The 19,777-nt window shown below is 34.7% G+C and overlaps 1 protein-coding gene across 1 annotated transcript; it reads right to left on the bottom strand.

The window, feature by feature from the left end:
- Positions 1-14,421: 14,421 nt before the first annotated feature.
- LOC144713051 (putative fucosyltransferase 7) lies at positions 14,422-17,282 on the bottom strand. The gene is made up of 3 exons (XM_078587532.1): positions 16,955-17,282; positions 15,250-16,154; positions 14,422-15,152 (listed from the first exon to the last, which is right to left on the bottom strand). The coding sequence occupies exons 1-3, from the start codon at positions 17,163-17,165 to the stop codon at positions 14,604-14,606; spliced, it is 1,665 nt and encodes a 554-aa protein (XP_078443658.1). The 5' UTR covers positions 17,166-17,282; the 3' UTR covers positions 14,422-14,603.
- Between the last annotated feature and the right edge of the window lie 2,495 nt (positions 17,283-19,777).

Here is a 19,777-nt window from a genome sequence, read left to right as displayed (position 1 = left end):
AAAGAGAGGTGTTCTAGATAGAGAAAGAGAGGTGTTCTAGAGAGAGAAAGAGAGGTGTTCTAGAGAACAATGCCTCTCTCTCTAGAACACCTCTTTCTCTCTCTAGAACCTCTCTCTCCTTCTCTCTCTTTCTAGCACGCCTCTCTCTCCCTCTCTCTCTAGAATGCCTCTCTCTCTTTAAGTTAAACCCTTGACAGATAGACATATCACGGTGATGACGTGTAATCCAGCATGGCGGCCAGGTGGGTTCCGCCAGGTAAAAATCTGGCCAGACATCCACCTGGCAGCCACGATGGACTCCACGTCATTACCGCGATATATCGCAGACGACTTAGTGAGTTTGGGATATACCGTGCCAAAAAAAAAGCTAAGGTTAACTCTTTATTTGTATGCCTAAATTGCTATTAACCCTTTATTTGTATGCCTAAATTGAAATCCATTCACATTACATGTAAACCGTGTGTTATGTGTAGGGTTTGACGGTCCCGGTCCGGTCCAGTTTTATGGCATGGACCTAAACCGTACCTGAAGTTCGGTCCGGTTCCGGTCCGGTCTTGGTCGGTCCCAGCTCAGTCTTGCTCGTTCTTGTGGGATGATAGGGTCCGGTCTGGTCCAGTTTTTTGGCATGGACCTAAACCTTACCTAAAGTTCGGTCCACTTCCGGTCCGGTCTTTTTTCGGTCCCAGTTCGGTTCAGTCCGACCGGTCCCCGGTCCACAACGTCAAACCCTAGTTATGAGGTCTCTAATTGCAATTCTAACGCATTCCAAACTGGAATACAATAACCAGTTAGCCCTCTCATTAATCAGTAATTAAATGGAAATCTAAGTTTATTTGAATCTATTCCTCAATCGAAATCCATTCACATTACACGTAAACTATGTTACGAGGTCTCTAATTGCAATTCTAATGCATTCCAAAATGGGAATACAATAACCAGTTAGCCCTCTCATTAATCAGTAATTAAATAGAAATCTAAGTTTATTTGAATCTATTCCTCAATTGAAATCCATTCACATTAGACGTAAACCATGTATTCTGAGGTCTCTAATTGTGATTCGAAAGCATTCCAAAATTGGCATACAAATAACCTGCTACCCTGTCATCAATCACTAATTAAATAGAAATCTAAGATTATTTAATTGTATTCTAAAATTTCAATTAGAGCATGTGTTCTGAGGTCTCTAATTGCAATTAGAAAGCATTCCAAAATTGGTATACAACAACCTGCCATCCCCATCATCAATCACTGGCAAATGGATATAATTTTTTACTTAATTCCTTTTCTAAATTGGGATCCATTTCCAATACATGTCAGCCATGTATTCTTATATCATTAATTGCAGGTGGAAAAAATTCCTAAATTGGAATAGAATTATTTATAACATGTGAATTATTGAGTTGCTACAATGGATTTTAGATGCTTTATCCATTAAAATGATACACGTGCCAAGAAAGAAAAGCACTCTCAAGTACTTCAAAGAGACTTATGCAGCAGAAGTGAAGGCTGCTCAACAATCTTGCCCAAGCATTGAGGCCAACGCATGTTCTGTAAAAACAGTGTTCTTAGCTCCAGATTTGACCACGTGACATGTGGTGATGCGGATTTATGTGCCATGTCAATGTCTTTTGTTGTTGATGTGGCACCACGCTAGTGGGCCACCTTTTCTCAATCTCGGCTAGCGCATTTGTTAATATGTCAATATTATCTTTTTTATTTTTTCCCATCACCCCTACGAATTAAAAAATAAAATGGCTTAGGATAATCAATTGGCCCCTATGGCATCTCAATTTTTGGTGCCATCGTGACAGCTTTTGTAATGAGTAGTTTCACTAATAATTGTCATAAAATGTTGATTAGCCACCATTTTGGTCAAATCAAATGGAGACAGGTGGCAAGGCATGACTTTAAAACCAAAAATATTAAATAAATTATTTTCAAATCCAATTAGTCATAAAAATACACAAATACAGATTTTGACGAAGAATATTTATATGTTCCTGAATCTAATTTCCATAAATTCATAAACAATATAGTCCAACTCAGAAAATTATATTCATTAAGAATATGATATTAGAGAAGTCAATAAATATACCAACAAATCCACAAAAAATGGAATATCTCTCCAAACTTAGATTTTATCATTTTAAGTTGGATAACATGCATATATAATTATTTTACTGCACAAAACATAAACTTTGCATTGTTTTTCTAATGGAAAAAGATGGTGGAGGGTAGGACAAACTCAAAGGTCGCATTCTTAAACTCATCCAGGCGTGCCCAAGCCGCCACCAAGGGAAGTTTTATATATGTACTGGTTTAGTGTTTGCAAGAGTTTTTTGGTGTGTAGTGAACATAAATATTTGAATCACTTGGACCTCACTTGTCCACACCCACCACACAAAGGGAAGATATATAGTGTGGTACAAGAGCAGATCACTAAGGAGTCCTTGGATCCTAGTAGTAAGGGATCAGCCCCGAAGCGTTAGTGCTTGAGTAGGAGGGGCCATCATCACCTCATTGAATGTTTTTGCAAGAACTCTATGATGTGGATATCGCCTAGGTAACTCATCATGTACACTCTCTTCCAACGCTCCTTGTGATCCTCCAATCAAGATATTTGTCAGGTATGAGGTTTCATTGTGAGTGAATAGACGGTAGGTTGAGGCTCTCGATTTGACAATTGCCTTGAATAGGGAATGTGTATGAGCACTTTATTATAGTTTTTGAATAATTATAAGAAAGCATCATTGCAAGAAGATGATGCATTATAACTTTTAGCTATTAGGGGTCTAGATTCTATATAACAAAATTCTTGTTGATTTGAATATAAACACAGATCAATCATCCAAACGATTTATCTACCATGAATATAAACAATTTTTTAATGTATTCAAGAATTTATCAACGATGCATTTCGATTGTCATTTATTGAGCATATCTAGTGACTTCAATTAGATGGAAAGCATACCTTACATAAATAGGTTTTTTGGATCATATTTCCACATTTCTCTCCCATGAACATTGACGCATCCACACCAAATTCAAATTAATGATAAAGATGCAAAAAAGAGCATGGATAAGCATGCATCTGCTTTCCTTGTAATGTTATTTATCGAGGATGGATCAGAAGATAAACCTAATATAGGAGTAACCATTGGTCCCAGCTAAGTCCCCCACTTTCCAAGTCACGAAGATATGATGAGGGAGAAACTATATCGGTAACATCAAATTAATTTTCTAAATGGTTCATGCCATTGGCCCAATGGTGATAGGGATACAATCCATGACGACATCCCCACAAAGCTCAAGGATTACTCACCCTCCAGAGAGTTTTTGCATTTGACATCACTGTTTTATATCACATTTGTGTGATGGTTTCTCGAAATGACTTCTTAGATATGACATAGATAAGAGGTACCTAGCTCTAGATCGCTTCAAGTGCCAAGTGGTCATCAAAGCACAATACTACAAATGCCTTACTATTTGATTTGATCTAGAGGACTTTCCAAAAGCTTGGATTTGTAATATGTGGACTTTAGTGGTTAGAGTTTGCACCCCTCACGAGCTCAACAACCATTTTTTTTGCTCCTATGGAGAGGGTTTCCCCTACTTCCCCATACTTCTATTAATACCCATAAAGTTCAGCAACAAGCATGCACATACCCTACATAGTTTTGATAAAAAGAAAGAACATATTTCGTGAAACAATTATCTATTGAATGCTTTATTTAATTACCATATTCACAATTTAGATTTTTTTAAGAGAATACTTATTTTCCTTGAAAAAGTCCATAAAGGTACTTAAAAACACATATCAATCTTGAATTTAAGCAATTCATTTCATGGAGTAAATTCTATTTAACCCATAAAGTTCAGAAACAAACATACACATACCCTAGGTAAATGTAATAAAAAGAAAGAAGATATTTCGTGAAACAGTTTATTGAATGCTTTATTTAAATTATCATATTCACAATTTATATTTTTTCAGTTAATAATTATTTTTTGTGAAAAAGTCCAAAAAATGTACTTAAGAACACATACCAGTCATGAAATTAAGCAATTCATTTCATTGAATAAAGTCTATTGTTTGACTATACTTTGGGGTTAACAAAGACATCTCTTGCTGTGAGACCCGACTATCTGATACAATTACTTAAAATTTTTATAATAACTATAAAATTAGTTTTATAATTATTATATTTTATTTCTGAATTGTCCTTTTCTCTAGCATTGAAGGAATTATTCCTTTAATATACTAATATTTCATAAATTAATTTTTAATCATTAAATTGTGAATTTTAAATTCATAATTTGTTGCTGAAAATGCAATTTTATTAAAAAATTTTAAATATTGTGACCTTCATTTTGAACAAAAACCATGGTTTAGATAGAAAAGATGACATCATTAATTTATTAATCATTTTACCAAAATATTTTCATGAGCCATGGCATAGATGATGAGATCCAAAAGTCTACCATCAGCTTCCAAAGATCAGTATAATATACGATGAATTTAAATCAGTGTCTTCGAAAAGGTAGAAAGATCATCTTTAATGTAATGTGCTTGTTTATATAAGTGAAGAAAAACCTCAAGAGTACCTACAATATATATATATATATTAATTTTTGTATTATAACTGCATCAAATACATAAAGTGGAATTAGTCTATAAAACAGAGGCCACCATCATGTGCATAATATTTTGTCACTAAAACTAAGGTTCATAGTCGTTCCTTGATCTGGTGTCACCTAAAATGATATATGAAAAAAGTCAAAGACCAAAAAATGAAAATTTAGTACAGAATAAATATTGAAATAAAATTTAAAAAATTAAATTCAGAGGTTCAAAATATGTTACTAAGCTAGAGTTTCTTTCTCAAGTGATTTTGCTTCATCTGCTCATATATTTCCCAAGTGATTTTGCTTCATCTACTCATATATTTCCCTTTAGTTATGTGTGTCTATTGCTAGACAGTGCTGGGAAATTTTTGGGTTTGATCGAGAAGATTCCAATTCCATTGTGCAACACAATATTGAGTCGAAAGTGGATGTGAATATCAAGAACAAAAGAAAAACAAATACATAGCCATTTTGTAGATAGAATCAATGATTTTGTGGTTCGTCAAATGATCATCTTCAAGCCCTTGAGATGATCAAACTGTAGACCTATCCATGTGATCTTTAGAGCACTAGGTCTCATCTTATTTCCATGAACTCTATCGTTGGAAATCTGATTTCCTTTCCATTCATTCCCCATTCTAAAAAGCACTCGAGAAAGAGGAAGATTATAAAGAAGTAGGCACATAAACTAACTTGTATGAGTATCAAATGAGGGTGCCGCGCTTTATGTATATTGTGTAGTGTAAATTTCATAAAAGTCCATATCCTTGAGAAAATTAACAAAAGTTCGCGAACCTAGTGCATGTGACCCTCTAGCTCATGTCGTAGTGTAGTTAATAACCTCAATTGGCCCAATAATCATTATTTGGCTAACATTATTAAGTATACCACATATAGGTTAATTAAAGTATTCCAGCATGTGGGATGCCATGATGCACCTCAGGCCCGTGAAGAGATGAAATAGTATATCAACTCTTTTGTGGAACCTTTACTATCACCATTTACCTTGTATATTTAATCCCTCATCTACACGAGACTCCAACATGACTTATGATATTGTTTATCGTCAAACCATAGTCATTCTAGTTACTATTGGTGCATGATGACATCATCACAAACCACATTCTTTGATATTTCCACTACCTTGGCCAGGGATTTAACTACACAATGTTCCTTGAGTTAATCTCCTCTAGTATCAAGGTCTAACGATTCAATCTTGACCACACAATCACCTTTGTGGATTTTTAGATGAATCATAGGTAGCATGGTTTGGAATACTTTAATTAGAGACTTGTAATTCATAATCAAAACACAACCGTCCATTCACAAGGTGTCTTTGATATCTCAAGTCTAAGGACTGCTTACACAACTATGACATGAATCAACCTGATTGATGAGAGGTACCATAACATTCAAGGATTCATATAGATCAATTTAACAAACTTTCTCCCTAAGGAGAATCCAATATGAATCATTAATGTCTTTACACTAATGTTTATGGGATTGGCGACACTCATCACTTTTCAGTGCGACTAGACAGTCCTATTCTATCTAGAGATTGTAATGTCCTTTTTTGAGTATCCTATGAATACGAATGTTTAGAACTCATGTTTAAAGACTAGTGATATCTATATCATGATATCATCATAATTCACTCAGTGATTGCATGCATTCATGAGCTTCAATTATTAGAATCACACGTGCATCAAAATGAATATATATGATATCAATGGATATAAAAGAAGATGTGGAATGTGAAATTGGCATGCATGTCACACATATTTCTAATTATTGGAATCATATGGTAATCCTAAAATTCCTTTCAGTTCAATTAGTTTTCCCAAAAAATGTCACGCACTAGGACTCCACCTCCACTCACCCATGGGTGAAGAACGGGGTTGATCCAATCATCCGCAAGGCTTTGCCATTCAGAAGGGTATTTGAAACACATTTGAACAACCAGACACATTGTTTGACCAAAATACGCTCTAGATGCTCCCATTGTTCTGCCCTCTTATGGGACACCATCTTCTAGCTCCTCATCGACTAGATCATGGGATTTGTGTGGTGGGAGACAATAGATACGCACTAGATCCCGCCATTATGCACTCTTATAGGACCTCCACCACTTGATATCACCCCACATATAGGACTCGGCTCCTAGAAAGCCACACGTAGGACTCCACCCCCATTCAGACAACCATAGGCAAGATCCCTTCTCTAGTTAGGGTCTTTTTGAGATATGACAGCTTCATATAGAACTTATCTATACATGACATAATTAGTAATGTCCCCTGTTTAACATGTTACTCTTACTTTGCCCCTTTATCTACTCCAACCTGATCCTCCATCCTGAAGTAGTATGGCAAACCCTTTATCTCTAAAATCCAGTAGGATAGACCTGGCTCTCTGCTACATCAGTGAGTGAGATTAAAATTTTATAAACATTTTGTTGAGTAAAATTAATTACAATGACTTATTGGTACCCCTAATTTTGTTTCATCAAACTGGCATCGTTGCCAGCAATTGGGGTACCTTGGAGTAGATTCATTTTTTTAGTTGGATTTATTTTCTTATCAGCTTTTATTTTCTTTTTTCATTTGTGATCTTAGTTGCGAAAAAAAATTGATTTCAATAGGAATACATTGTAATTTGTCTATATGATGTAGTTTTGGTATAGCTTTAAAGTAGAAAAATCTTTGGAAAATGTCAAAGTAAATTTGTATTTTGGTTTGAATTTTTTACTCACTATAGGTAGACTTTGTTTTGGTACCACTAAGTATTTTATTTAGAGAAGTCAGGTACATTTGTCTTTGAGAATTTATGTACTTTCTATATTCAATACTGGTTCCACCCTATTTTACCCTATTTTGTAACTCATAGTTTTATAAGGATTATAGTGTGATTTTTGAAAATAGTAGTACTTGGTTAGATAGAGGAATTAGGAAAAATAAAAAATAATTATTTTATTAGGAAAAATCATTTTCACCCTGCTTATATTCATTATGTTGACCAAAATCATCCTTACGGAGACACCTCTCATTTTGGATGCTTCCATGGAGAGCTTGTTGAACCATACCACCTGTACTAGAATTATAAATCCAATGGAAGAGCAGGACCAGGAGAAGATTAAATATCAATGTCTTTTATGCATGCCATTAGGATTGATGTGCTCCTTGATGGATGCAAAGTCTTTAGGGTAGAGTCATTTATGAAGCCTTCGACCTATTCTTTAGGGATATCTCATGTAAGAACCATGTGAGCATCTTGGGTTTTCCCCCATGTATGTGACAAACACCACTTTCATCATGTCTCACTTATTATAGCTCGAATGAGGTTATGTCACATCATCTTTAAAGGTCGAGCCGGGGAATTGTTTAGAGATCTAACTAAATAATTTTATTAGTGGGAAGAGACTTAATATGAAATTTTGTGAAAATACCAGTGTCATGGTAGAAAATACACTCATCGTTCACACCTTAAGGATGCCTATGAGGACACCCCTTATGGAGACATAGTACATCCTTATGGAGGCACTATGGAAATCCAAGACCAAAGTCAGCCAAGAGACCTATTTATATTAAAGGAAGGTCAACTGGATGTATTAGGTACCCTAATTCACCCTATGTACATATGTTTACTCCATTCAGGCAGGAGAGGAACCCTGAACTACATCTCTCTCCTCCCAGTCATGAGTATTTGCATGCACCTAATCATGCCCAGTCACCTTCTACCAATTATTCTATGGAGGATATGATGATGAAGATGATGTAGAAGATGTTAATGATCAACCACAGAAATGATCAATTGATGACTAGACTGGATGCATTAGAATCTCATCATATTGGTGAAACCACATCATCACTAGATGAAGCGGACATTGGAGACATAGTACATCCATCAATTCCAGAATGGGCCAAGAATCTTGAGCTCTGACTGTGCATGGACGATCATGATGACAACTTTAGTGATCACCATCAGTCCTAAAAAAACCATGATGATCATATAGACAAACGAATTGATGAGTCTATGGGAGTTTTTACATCTTTGACTCTTTAATATCATGACAGTGATCATCTGACGCCTATTCTTGACTTATATCATGATGATGTAGAAAGATATTTTGGTGAAGGGGAAGTAAATATAGCGTCTATTTTGAGCTTTAATGCAATTGCCTATGAGGAGAATACTGCATTGGACCTCTTTCACTGGAGACTGTTGATGGGCCCACTGTAACAAATAGTACTTTTGTATTGTATGGTAAAGTTGATTCCACATACGGATTATGTTGCCTACAATAGTAGAATGAGATTTATGTATTGTGCTTGACCATAGCCTCCTTTGATTCAGCAAATTTGATTAGTTGGGTTGGTATATGGATGGTATTTGATGACCCCAGAGATGGATAAGTTAGTAGATTTATGTAATCTACCCCTTGCTTAAGTAATTGACCCAATAGGTGAAAGAAATTAACATTAGTGATACACAATTGGCCAGCTCTCACATTTTTACATCCCATTATCACAAGGTGTATTGACTCCTTAAGCAGGGGTGTAGATTACTGCTGGACTAGCATATTCTCTCCTTAGATATCTTTAATGATGCCTTAGTGATTCAACTTGACCTAAATGTAGACCAACCTAAATGGATCTAATCCTAAAAGGAAACTACTATTGTCATTCATCTTCAAAAATATTTTAAAGGACATTCCCCTAAACAGTTCTGGGGCACTGTCATTTGGCATCAAATGCTCCTAGTCAAACTTGGGACTTCTCGGAGACAACATTATGCTCTAAGCCATACAAACACAATATTTTGTTTTTTTCCTATTTCTATGATTACTGATATATTATTTAAAGATTCCTGTTTACATTGTTTTCTTTGACACCTTTAGAAGAACATCAGGAAGTGGCGTGGAAGGCTCATCACCATTTATTAGGACCTACACAATGGGAACCAAACAGCTAACATTATGCAGTACAATATTATTTGTGCATCATTTTCACCCTGAGCAAGACTTTCTCCTGATGCACGTGGTCGACACTGAATTTAACACTTTGTCATGCCAATCATCTTCCTACATTGCATTCTCGCATTTGATGGTCCATGATAATATTGTATTTCTTCGATGTAACAAAGGATGGAGCTCCACTTTTGATCAAATATCATACTGAAACATAACTTTATCTTGTTCCACATTGAATTGGGGCGTCCGATATGGGCTGTTCCTAGAACCTGAATGATTAAAAAATTTTCCCTAGCATCAGATTGTAAGGTTGTGACACATGGAATTGGCGAAGTAACTATTTCCTCCATATCCATAGTATGTTGATTTATATCTTTCATGCTATACCCTTATATCCTCCTATTATCTTCCCATATTTCCACGAGACCTCTTTCTACTTGATAACATCAAATTTGGTCGATAAACTTTAAATTTTTACTAGCATTTTTCACCATTTAAGAATAAAATGAGGAATTTATGATTTATATGAAAAACATAATCTTTTGAGATATGAAAAACAGTTACAACGGTTATTTTATAATAAAGTTTATCAATAATTTCTAAATTATTTTGATATGAATGTATAGCTTCTTGGAGTTTTATATCTTCTTGGAGATTTATATGAAAAACAGGACTTAGGCAAATACAATGGTTATTTTGAGATACAAATGGTAGGAAATTTGAAACCTAAGCCATATAAGAGGAGGCCCAATACACGAGACACCCAGGCTCGAATCCCATTCAAACATCCTAAAAGACCAGGCCAACTAAATTCAATAATTGTGGAACTAACCCATAATTTGAATTTGAAAGACGTATTTTCAAATCTGGGTCAAGGCTGGAAATCTATAAATCCTAGCACTCCAAACCCTTGGAATTAAATCCAATAGCTGGGAGAGTTAGGACATTCTATTTATCCTCTTGTCCAATCTCTTTGTATCTCATTGATAAGCCGAATTTAGGATTGCTAAATTAATCGTTGCTCATTTCAACTTACAAAGTAATTCCCTAATCACATTCATATCAGACTTAATGTATAGCTTGTGAGTGGGGTATCAAACCTCTGGGAAAGGCTAACAGTTTAACTAATAATTAGAAGTTCTTCTACACGTACTAACTACTCAATCCAACAACCACTCTGAATATTCAATTTATGAGAATAGCTAACTGTATTGTCTCCTACACAAGGAAAATTAAAATGATTACTAACATTAGTCAAATTGTAAATTTGACTCACAACCACTGTTGATAATGAAAGCTAAAGTTCCTCTCCTTTGTGATGCTCCAAAATCAAACTTCGTTTCATTACTCCATACATATCATTTGGAGTTGGGCGAGTTACACAAAAATGAAACTTTTTACCAGATTGGAAGAAGTTTACTCTGAAGATTCTGCTCCACCTTCGTGCCTTCTGCTTTTGGTTGCTACCTCTCCTTCTTCACGCTCTCGCGTCCTCTTCTTGATTCTTCATTTCCAATTTTTTTGGGGCCTCCCCCTCGATTTCTCTTCGTTTCTTATTTCCCCTCTTGACGACTCCTCGTGCTTTTTTTTCCCACTTCTTTTTTTCTGTTTTCCCCAAAAGTGATTTGTCTTCTTGGAGTCATCTGGTTGGACGTTGCCACGTTAACGCTCATATTTCGTATCCCATATGGAATAATTCTCTTTTCCGCGTGGGAATACAAGTGCCGCCAACCATTACTTAGTAAGTCTTGAACTAGTGTGTCCCTTCTTGTCGTGTGCACTAATTCCTTCTACTCGTCGGGTCGCACTCCTTGCAAGTGCTCTGTTGAAAATACCAAAATATATTAAAATTGGACACCACGTTTTGGAACTGCCTATGTAATGAAAACACTTAACTCTAATGCTCCATATGTTGCTCCGAAAATAATAGTCATTTTGTTTTATTATTTAATTCATTTTTTTTCCACTCATGATGCTTTGTAGCTGCTAAATATTCCTTTTAATAGAATAATCATCTGTGGTGCTTTTAAGAAAAAGAACCATTAGTTTAAACATAAAAGTTGAGCATTCATTACATTTCGCTAGTTATGGACATATATCCCATTTTGTTGTTGATCATGCACAAACATGGTCAACTTTGTCGCAAACGGATGTAATTACCTTCCATCTACAATGCTTCATGTAGACTTATCACTTATCTTAGATTTCTGCTCCCAACTTGTAAATGGAGTCCTAGTACATCATATTTCTTTGATCCATTCTTGTTCTACACGAGTGTGGAAGAGAGAGTTCTAGGGTGATCAAGATTCTTGGAGAAAGATCACCATTTGGCCTTGGGGAAGTGACAACAAGGTTTGTGTAATCTCCTGAATGATTTATTTAAATTTTATCACTTTTTTATCTAGTTAACATTCCAATGGATATCCTAGACTCCAAGCTTTCCCATGCATCAAATAGCATTGAAAAATTCCTCATATAGTAAAAATTATAGCATTTTTAGTCTACTACCCACCTGGTGAAGCGCTGCCGCCTACAAACTATGGTTGAAGGTTTTCTTCAACATTAAAATTATTATTTGCCCTAAAAAACCCCAATAATTCCTAAAAAAATCATATTTAATTATTAAAGCTTATATAAAATAAAATAAACATGTATGTTATTCTATTTAAAATAGTTTTGACTAGTTTTCTTTTATTTCATTCAGTTTCTTATTTATAAAATACTTAAAAATTGAGAAAAATATAAATCACATACAATATAATTGTTTTAAATATATTTTAAATGTAATTTAATTTTCAATTACCTGTTCCTTGTGGATTTAATCCTTACTCACCCAATTTTATGTAAGGACAATTTTACAAATATTGTTGCATAAATCAGAGCCCTAAAAAGACTTATTTGACCCAAATTCAGGTTTATGACTACTCTACTCTTTTTATCACTAATTTACTCTTTTTACGAGTTCTCTCACACCACCAAATTTACTACTCATTTTCTTCATCTATATGAATCTACCAAGAGTGATGAGCTTGGGTGGGCCTATTGACGCTACTTTTTAGTAGTAAAAAAAGAGATCAATGAATCTAAAGTTTGTCTTCAAGATTCATGTTATGAATCGTATCATAGTGAAAAACGATCATCGACGGGAGCTCCATACATCCCTATGAAATGCAGGCCTTGAAACACATGCACAAGTTCAAGTCTAAACTATGTAGTTATGTGAATTGTTTTTGCACAAAGTATGTAATTTTTATTGCAGTTAAGTTATATTTCATTAACAAGTATCCCTTATAAGTCAATACTGTTAAAATGTGACTTTCTTTTGCTTTCAACTTATCTAAAGATAATGTTTTATGTTCAAAATATCATAACCTTCGCTCCTAGGCACCGTCGCTTCACTCCCGCTCTTGCTTTTGCTCGCAATCTGACCTTGACCGAAAACTTAAACGCATGTAATGCTCAAGAAATTTTGTGTTTTAGCCTATATTTTAATCAAATATAGAAAAAACTAGATTTAAATTTAAAATAGATTAAGAATATGAAAAAATATAATTTAAAATATGATTGTCCTGATTTGCATGTCAAATCAGATATTATCAAAGTCTTTGGCTCATTGAAACAACAATAAATTCGGATTAAAGGCAATAAAAAAACTATAATGATTTTTCTTACTTAAAATTCAAAGATTTATCAAGAAAATTCACAAATTTTTATGATAAATACTCTTCAATAATACTAAATATATAAAAAAACAGGAAAATGGTGTGAACAAAGGGATAAATTAGGTTCATTATAATTCTTAAAATTAATTTAGACAAAAATTCTCTTGAAAAAAAAAGTAATAGTATAACTACTAATGATTTTATCTGACTTTATCACTTGTTAAAATAATATTCGTCCATATTTTTATTATTTTACCCAAAGTGATTAAGTTGTGAAAAAAGTCTGGAGTTAGGTATACACCATCAAACTAATTTTTACCACTCAATCAGTTCTCTCTATTAGTCAACTTAAAATGTTTTCCATTTACTTTTTAATCATCATTAAAGAATGAATTATAGTTACAAAAATCTATATAATTACCATATGACTGCTACGTGCAAAATTAATAAACCAACCAATTAAAACAATTCAGTTCTTTCTGGCTTACACAATTTGAATATTCAATTTCCTTACGCTAGAAAAAGGTATTAAAATGATACTATTTTATAACTTTGGATTTTAAAATCTGTATATTTACATTAGCGTGCCTTGAGCATTATGCTTTCCTTTTGTCTCAAAGATAATGACATCCGCGTGATGAAGTACCAGAACAATTGACTCAGGCATAGTTACATGAAATTTAATTTTAAAAAGGAACTATGATGTTACATACCAAAGTTTGATTCAGTATAGAGATAAAATTTATGTGATTATTCTTTTCATCTAAAAATCCTTATTTCTTCTGTTATATTGTTTATCTTCAGTGATCAACTGCAGTTTTACATCCAGTGAGGCCTAAAAAATACTCAAAAACATAAAATACAAATAGGATAAAATTAAATTAAAAAATATATCCAAGAATTGATGTGGTTTCAACAGAATCTTTCACATAAGAAACTTTTCAATTAAATAATTCTTTCTTTAAAATAGGCTGAATTAAATAAAAAAATAATAAGGAGACATGGAAACAATTTCATTATGGGGTATTTATTTCTTATCTATTAAATCCTCACTTTACTTGTAAGTGCCTTTTATGACCCACAAAACTGAGGAATAAAATGAAAAAAAATCAAATGAGGATTAAAGCAGTAAATCGGACAAACATCTTTTCTGACTCATGCACTGTATTCTTCTTGAAAACTTACTGTTCAATATAATGAAAATGGGTCATGAGGACGTAACAAGAGTACCCATTATTCCAGAAATTATTTAATTCTCTCATTTCCATTTTCCCTTTCGTATCCAATGCATCATGAGAATTGTTTTCACTGCCTTCGGTTCAGAACCTCTGTTTATCATCATCATAAATCTAAATTTCTAGATCATAAACCTTTATTCCTCCCTCTGCATCAATACACTGCCCAACATAACGGGCAACCTTGTCTCCCCCACTCGTCATCTTCTCAATAAGAGACTTTGGTGGCTGATGAAAGCAGGGCTCCATAGATATATCCCTGTAGCAAGAGGTAGGGTCCGGATATGAAGATCTCTCAGGCCTAAGAAGAATCCAAGGTTTAAGACCACCAAGTCCTTGAGCAACATAGCCAAAAGTCGACCAAGCAGTGGTCACTAGAGCATTTGAAAAGCTCAGCAAATTCATCTCCGTCCATGCTTTTATATCATGAAGTTCATTACCCATTACCTGTTTTTGCTCCTGGCTGGGCTGATGAACACTTATCAGATCACCGCTCGCCGCCGGATGCTCCAAATACATGTTTTTAATCACTTCAGCGTAGCCGGGAAATAATGTTGTTACAACAACGTTTTTAATCTTCTTCTTCGATTTTTCTACTACCTTCTGTGCACTATCTTTTGCTGTTTCCGGCAGCAAGTTCTCCTTAAACGTACAGTTAAGTACCTGCTTCGAAAAAAATATAAAAACAATTAAGTATAATTAAAATCAAACAAGCAGCGGGTCCAGGATATTGTTACATAAAAAATTAGAAAAACTGTACCTGCTCCGAGACGGCCTCGAAGGGAACGTTGTACTGCTCGATGAGCCTTATTTGAATGCCCAGAGTTTCACTCCCGGCAGAAAGATAAGTTTCATAGTACCTTACAATCATATCCCATACTTTATTTGAAGGATGAAGGAGATAACGGATGAGATGATGGAAAGAGACTGCTTTTTCTGGGAACAATTTAAAAAGCTCTGGCTGAAAATCTGTATTCAGAAACAAACCCGCTGCGTAGTAAATATCTGATCTTATAAGCAGCCATGTAACCTCTTGCAAAGCTCTCTGATCCTCTTCAAAGAAGAATTTAGCGTCCTCTTCTCCATAATTAGACTCTAAGTGAGCATAGACGAAAGAAGGCAGCGAACTTAAATTACCCTTCTCCTTAACCAACGAACCGTAGCTGTGGGGGTCATCTCTGTTGAAATAGAGATTTTTCAAAGGGAAATCTTCCGGGATAATCCAACTGGAATTAGGAAACGGCTCGCAGAAGAGATTGGAGAAACTTCCGGCCTTGTCAATCAGAAGAACTCTACGAGTGAGGAGAGCGTAGAGAAAGGAAGATACAAGAGTGATTATCCTGTTTCCTAGACCATAGACTGGCGTGTACAGAAGATATTTGCAGTCAGTTGAAGTTTTGGTGTTGCCATTATTGCTGAGAAGGGAGGGAATGGCGTTGTTGTAGCCATGGGAAAAGGGTTGGCATTGACGGTGGTAATCTTCATAATTCCGGAGCTTCTTTAGTAAGTACGGTGAAGGTTTGTAGGATGAAGGGTTACGGTACTTCACTGCCTCGTATCTGCAACGGCAGGAAGCAATGTTGATTCCTTTGGCGAGAAGCCCCCCCAGGAACACGTCTCTCTGTGTGGTGACGAATCTTTCTCTCCCAGGGCTCCTTGGAAAACCTGCATTTGTTCATTGTGTTGGATAGTTAATCTTGAGTCTGTTCTTTTACGAGTTAAAGTTTGAATAAATCAAGGAATAAGCTAAGTTAGCATGGATCACTAGGCTTTGTTTAAGTCCATAGGCAGTTATGGGGGAGTGCCTATAAATATGTATGAGTTCTATTGTTTTACTATGTTGTGTGCATCAATTAGTTCCTTCCTCTCTCAAAGTGTTCTTTCTTCTTGTTTCTCTGTGTGAGATCAAGAGAGTGAGAGCTTAATCTTTCCTTCTCTGAGTGAGATCAAGAAAGTGAAAACTTATCTTTTTTCTCTGTGTGAGATCAAAAGAGTGAGGGCCTGTGCTTCTCTTCTCTGTGTGAGTTGCTGAAGTGAGAGAGCAAGGTTCAAACACATTGTTATTTCTATTTTTTCTCTTTCTATTCTCCAAGACTATCTACAAAATAATAACCTAAAAATGTAATAACACATGTATATGTATCTACTTTTCGCAACCATCTCGTATAAGTTTTGTTCTATGTATCTATCTATCTATGTATCTATGTATCTATGTATCTATGTATCTATCTATCTATGTATCTATCTATCTATGTATCTATGTATCTATGTATCTATGTATCTATGTATCTATGTATCTATGTATCTATCTATCTATCTATCTATGTATCTATGTATCTATCTATCTATCTATCTATGTATCTATGTATCTATGTATCTATGTATCTATCTATCTATCTATCTATCTATCTATCTATGTATCTATGTATCTATCTATCTATCTATCTATCTATCTATCTATTTACCATTCTTCGGTGGCCGCTGCGGCAACGAGAACTTGGCATCGTCGAGGGCATGAGGAGAAAAGGGAGCTGATACTTGCGCTCGATGAAGAATTCCCAAAATGAAGAAAGCAACCAAGATCACCCAGAAAATTGCTAACCAGACGTCCCTTCTCAACGCTGCCAATCCAACACATAGCCTCATCCGTCCGGCCAACCTTGGGCTCCCATCCATGAGCCTCAATCCTATTACATTCTATCAAGCCGAAGAGAAATTATTAGGAACTGGAAGAGGAAACAGCGAAGCGCGTTGACTTTATCTCGCACCTCCGTCGTAGCTTGTACGTGAGGAAAAGCCAAACACCCGTATTCATTCACAACTAATTCACGACTCGTTTTCTACTTTAAACATGGGTCAATCCACTTGTACTATTTTAATATAAGAATATTATTTCTGTCCATCGCGTTTACTCTCGGCGTAACTCTCATACAATTCTAATTTAGCTGTTTATCTTTTAATTAATATGATCATTCATTTACATATTACGAGGTCAGAGGAGTCTTACCCACTTAATTATCACCATTGATATCTTCTTGGATTCAAGCACTGGAAACAAGTAGATATGCGGGCAGCCCGACTGATTAATTATATAGAAAAATATCGATGAACGGTTAGATGGTTACATCAACATTACTAGCAAGAACAGCAATGAAGAGAGAGAGAGAGAGAGAGAGAGAGAGAGAGAGAGAGAGAGGCTTCGAATAAAGAAGGAGATAATTCTCTGTGTTAGAATGTAATAGGATTGCTTTGGGGGTGTTATCAAAGAATCGGCTTGATAGAATGTAATAGTAATCAATTGCTTTGGGGGTGTTATCAAAGCAATTGATTGTGGCACAACACCTGTATTTTAGTTTGGTTGCCCTCACTATTCCGAAACCCACCTTAATTCTTGAAGTCTTCCCCATATTACCTTCTACCTTATTAATCTTTCCCCCGTTGTTTTACCAAGTAAATCAGAGATTTTTGGCTTCTTCATGTCAAGTCAATGGATGAGTCACTAATCGGCCTTATCTATCAATGATTCATAAATCAGTGGTATCTTCTAACCCATAAAAAAGGGTGAACGAAAACGGTGGCCGAAGTTACCCTCTACAACTGTTGCCTCTAATCTATATATTCACTGTTTTCAGACGATGTCACAAATTATTTTTTGTTCTCTCGTCCTAGTCAAGTCGTATTAAAGATGGCAATCAATCAAGACAATTCGTTGGAAATTTTGCGCTGTGGCTGATCTATTTGACGTACATTATCTAATAGTTATTCAAATTTCATTTAAAATATTTGGCGTCGACTCTCTAATAAAAGTACAAAATAATTGTTTCATGGCCATAGGAGGTCAACTTTATAAAATTTTTACTTTATGAAAGAGGGTGTCATCTAACTAAATTGTGAATAAGAAGATATCAGCGATATAATTTGATTGACTATTAGAGAATATGTGAGCGTTGAAGTGGGAATTTCCATTGTGGGAATTTCAATAAATTCTTATGGGATGAATCTATACGTAATATAAACTCTCATGAAAATCTAAGTTCTATCAATGTTAAGCATAGCGTTTCTCTTACTTTGGATATCATTATTGATAGAAATTAATTTTTTTTATGACAGAATAGAATATATGGGCAGTTCATTTTTTATAAGAGAGCTTGATCCACGGACTAAGGAGTTCCACGTGCGTGTGTGCGTGCGAGTCAACAGACATGGAAACCTGGTAGGCCCAAGGAAAAACATATCTTTTTAATATGGTTTATTCAATTTTTATATCTTTTTACAGATGAATTTATGTAGAATAACATAAAATTGACATTTTTCTTTTATACCTATTTTATGAAGGTAAAAAACGTACTTTAAAAATAATATAAATAATATGAAACTTGGATATGCTAAAAAACATAAATATTACATGCATATTTATAAACCATACCAATAAATGATATTGACATAGTCATTTCAAACAATTTATATTAAAAGTATACCATTTGGTTAAAATGTTTTGAATATTCTCATAAATATTTCACAACAATAAACTATATATTCAATCAAAATAATATAATAAAAATTTGAAAGAAATGTAATTAATTGATAGCTCTAGTCATTGATTTTTTCCTAAATAGTTTTTAAATTTTTATTACCCACAACATTAAGCTTTTCTTAAACCTTTGTGAAAAGTTGCGAGGTGTGAAGCGATCTCGTACTAAATTAATTTCACTTTCCAACACAAAAATGAAAGAGAGTTGAACCGTAGGTCTCCAATACTTACTAAATAACTCAGGGGGAGATTTAAATAAAGTACAACAATGGGGTAGTACTTAGTTGCTTTGTTTCTTATGTTTGTTTTTTCCAGTTCTTTTCCTCCCACTCCAGCTCATAAACTCACGCCACTGGGGGGTTTTGCTCATGCACTAAGGGCGGGAGAGGTTCAGAGCGGAGCTTCAATTGGAGCACCTAGCGGCAACTTAAGTGCTGGTTCTGTCACGGTCAACTCATAAAATACTTATGATATTTAAATTTTAAATTTTGATTATTATACTCCACTCCATAGTATTCCCCGTTCTAATTAGTTTTTATGGAGCACATCAAAAAATTTTAATCTGTTGAAGATACATATTTCAGAACATGTAAAAGGTCTCATAGTAATATAGGTTATATATTCATGATAATGTTTCACAGGTTTAGGTTCCCATAGTATTATAGGTTTATATAAACTATGATCATTACTCCTTATATCGCAATAAATTTTTAAATATAGTATCTATAGTAAAAATGATTCATGATTTTTCTAATGA

Source organism: Wolffia australiana, chromosome 15 (genome assembly GCF_029677425.1).
Source record: "Wolffia australiana isolate 7733 chromosome 15, ASM2967742v1".
NCBI lineage: Eukaryota > Viridiplantae > Streptophyta > Magnoliopsida > Alismatales > Araceae > Wolffia > Wolffia australiana.
Note: the sequence above shows the minus strand (reverse complement) of the source record. Positions and strands in the feature narration are given on the sequence as shown.

Bases quoted from the DNA above. Each gene is read 5' to 3' on its own strand.
- LOC144713051 (XM_078587532.1), bottom strand. From the start codon at position 17,165: ATGGATGGGAGCCCAAGGTTGGCCGGACGGATGAGGCTATGTGTTGGA. The intron at 16,155-16,954 runs GTAAATAGATAG...GAACAAATGCAG, and splicing joins GCAGCGGCCACCGAAGAATG to GTTTTCCAAGGAGCCCTGGG. The intron at 15,153-15,249 runs GTACAGTTTTTC...TTTTCGAAGCAG, and splicing joins TCGAGGCCGTCTCGGAGCAG to GTACTTAACTGTACGTTTAA.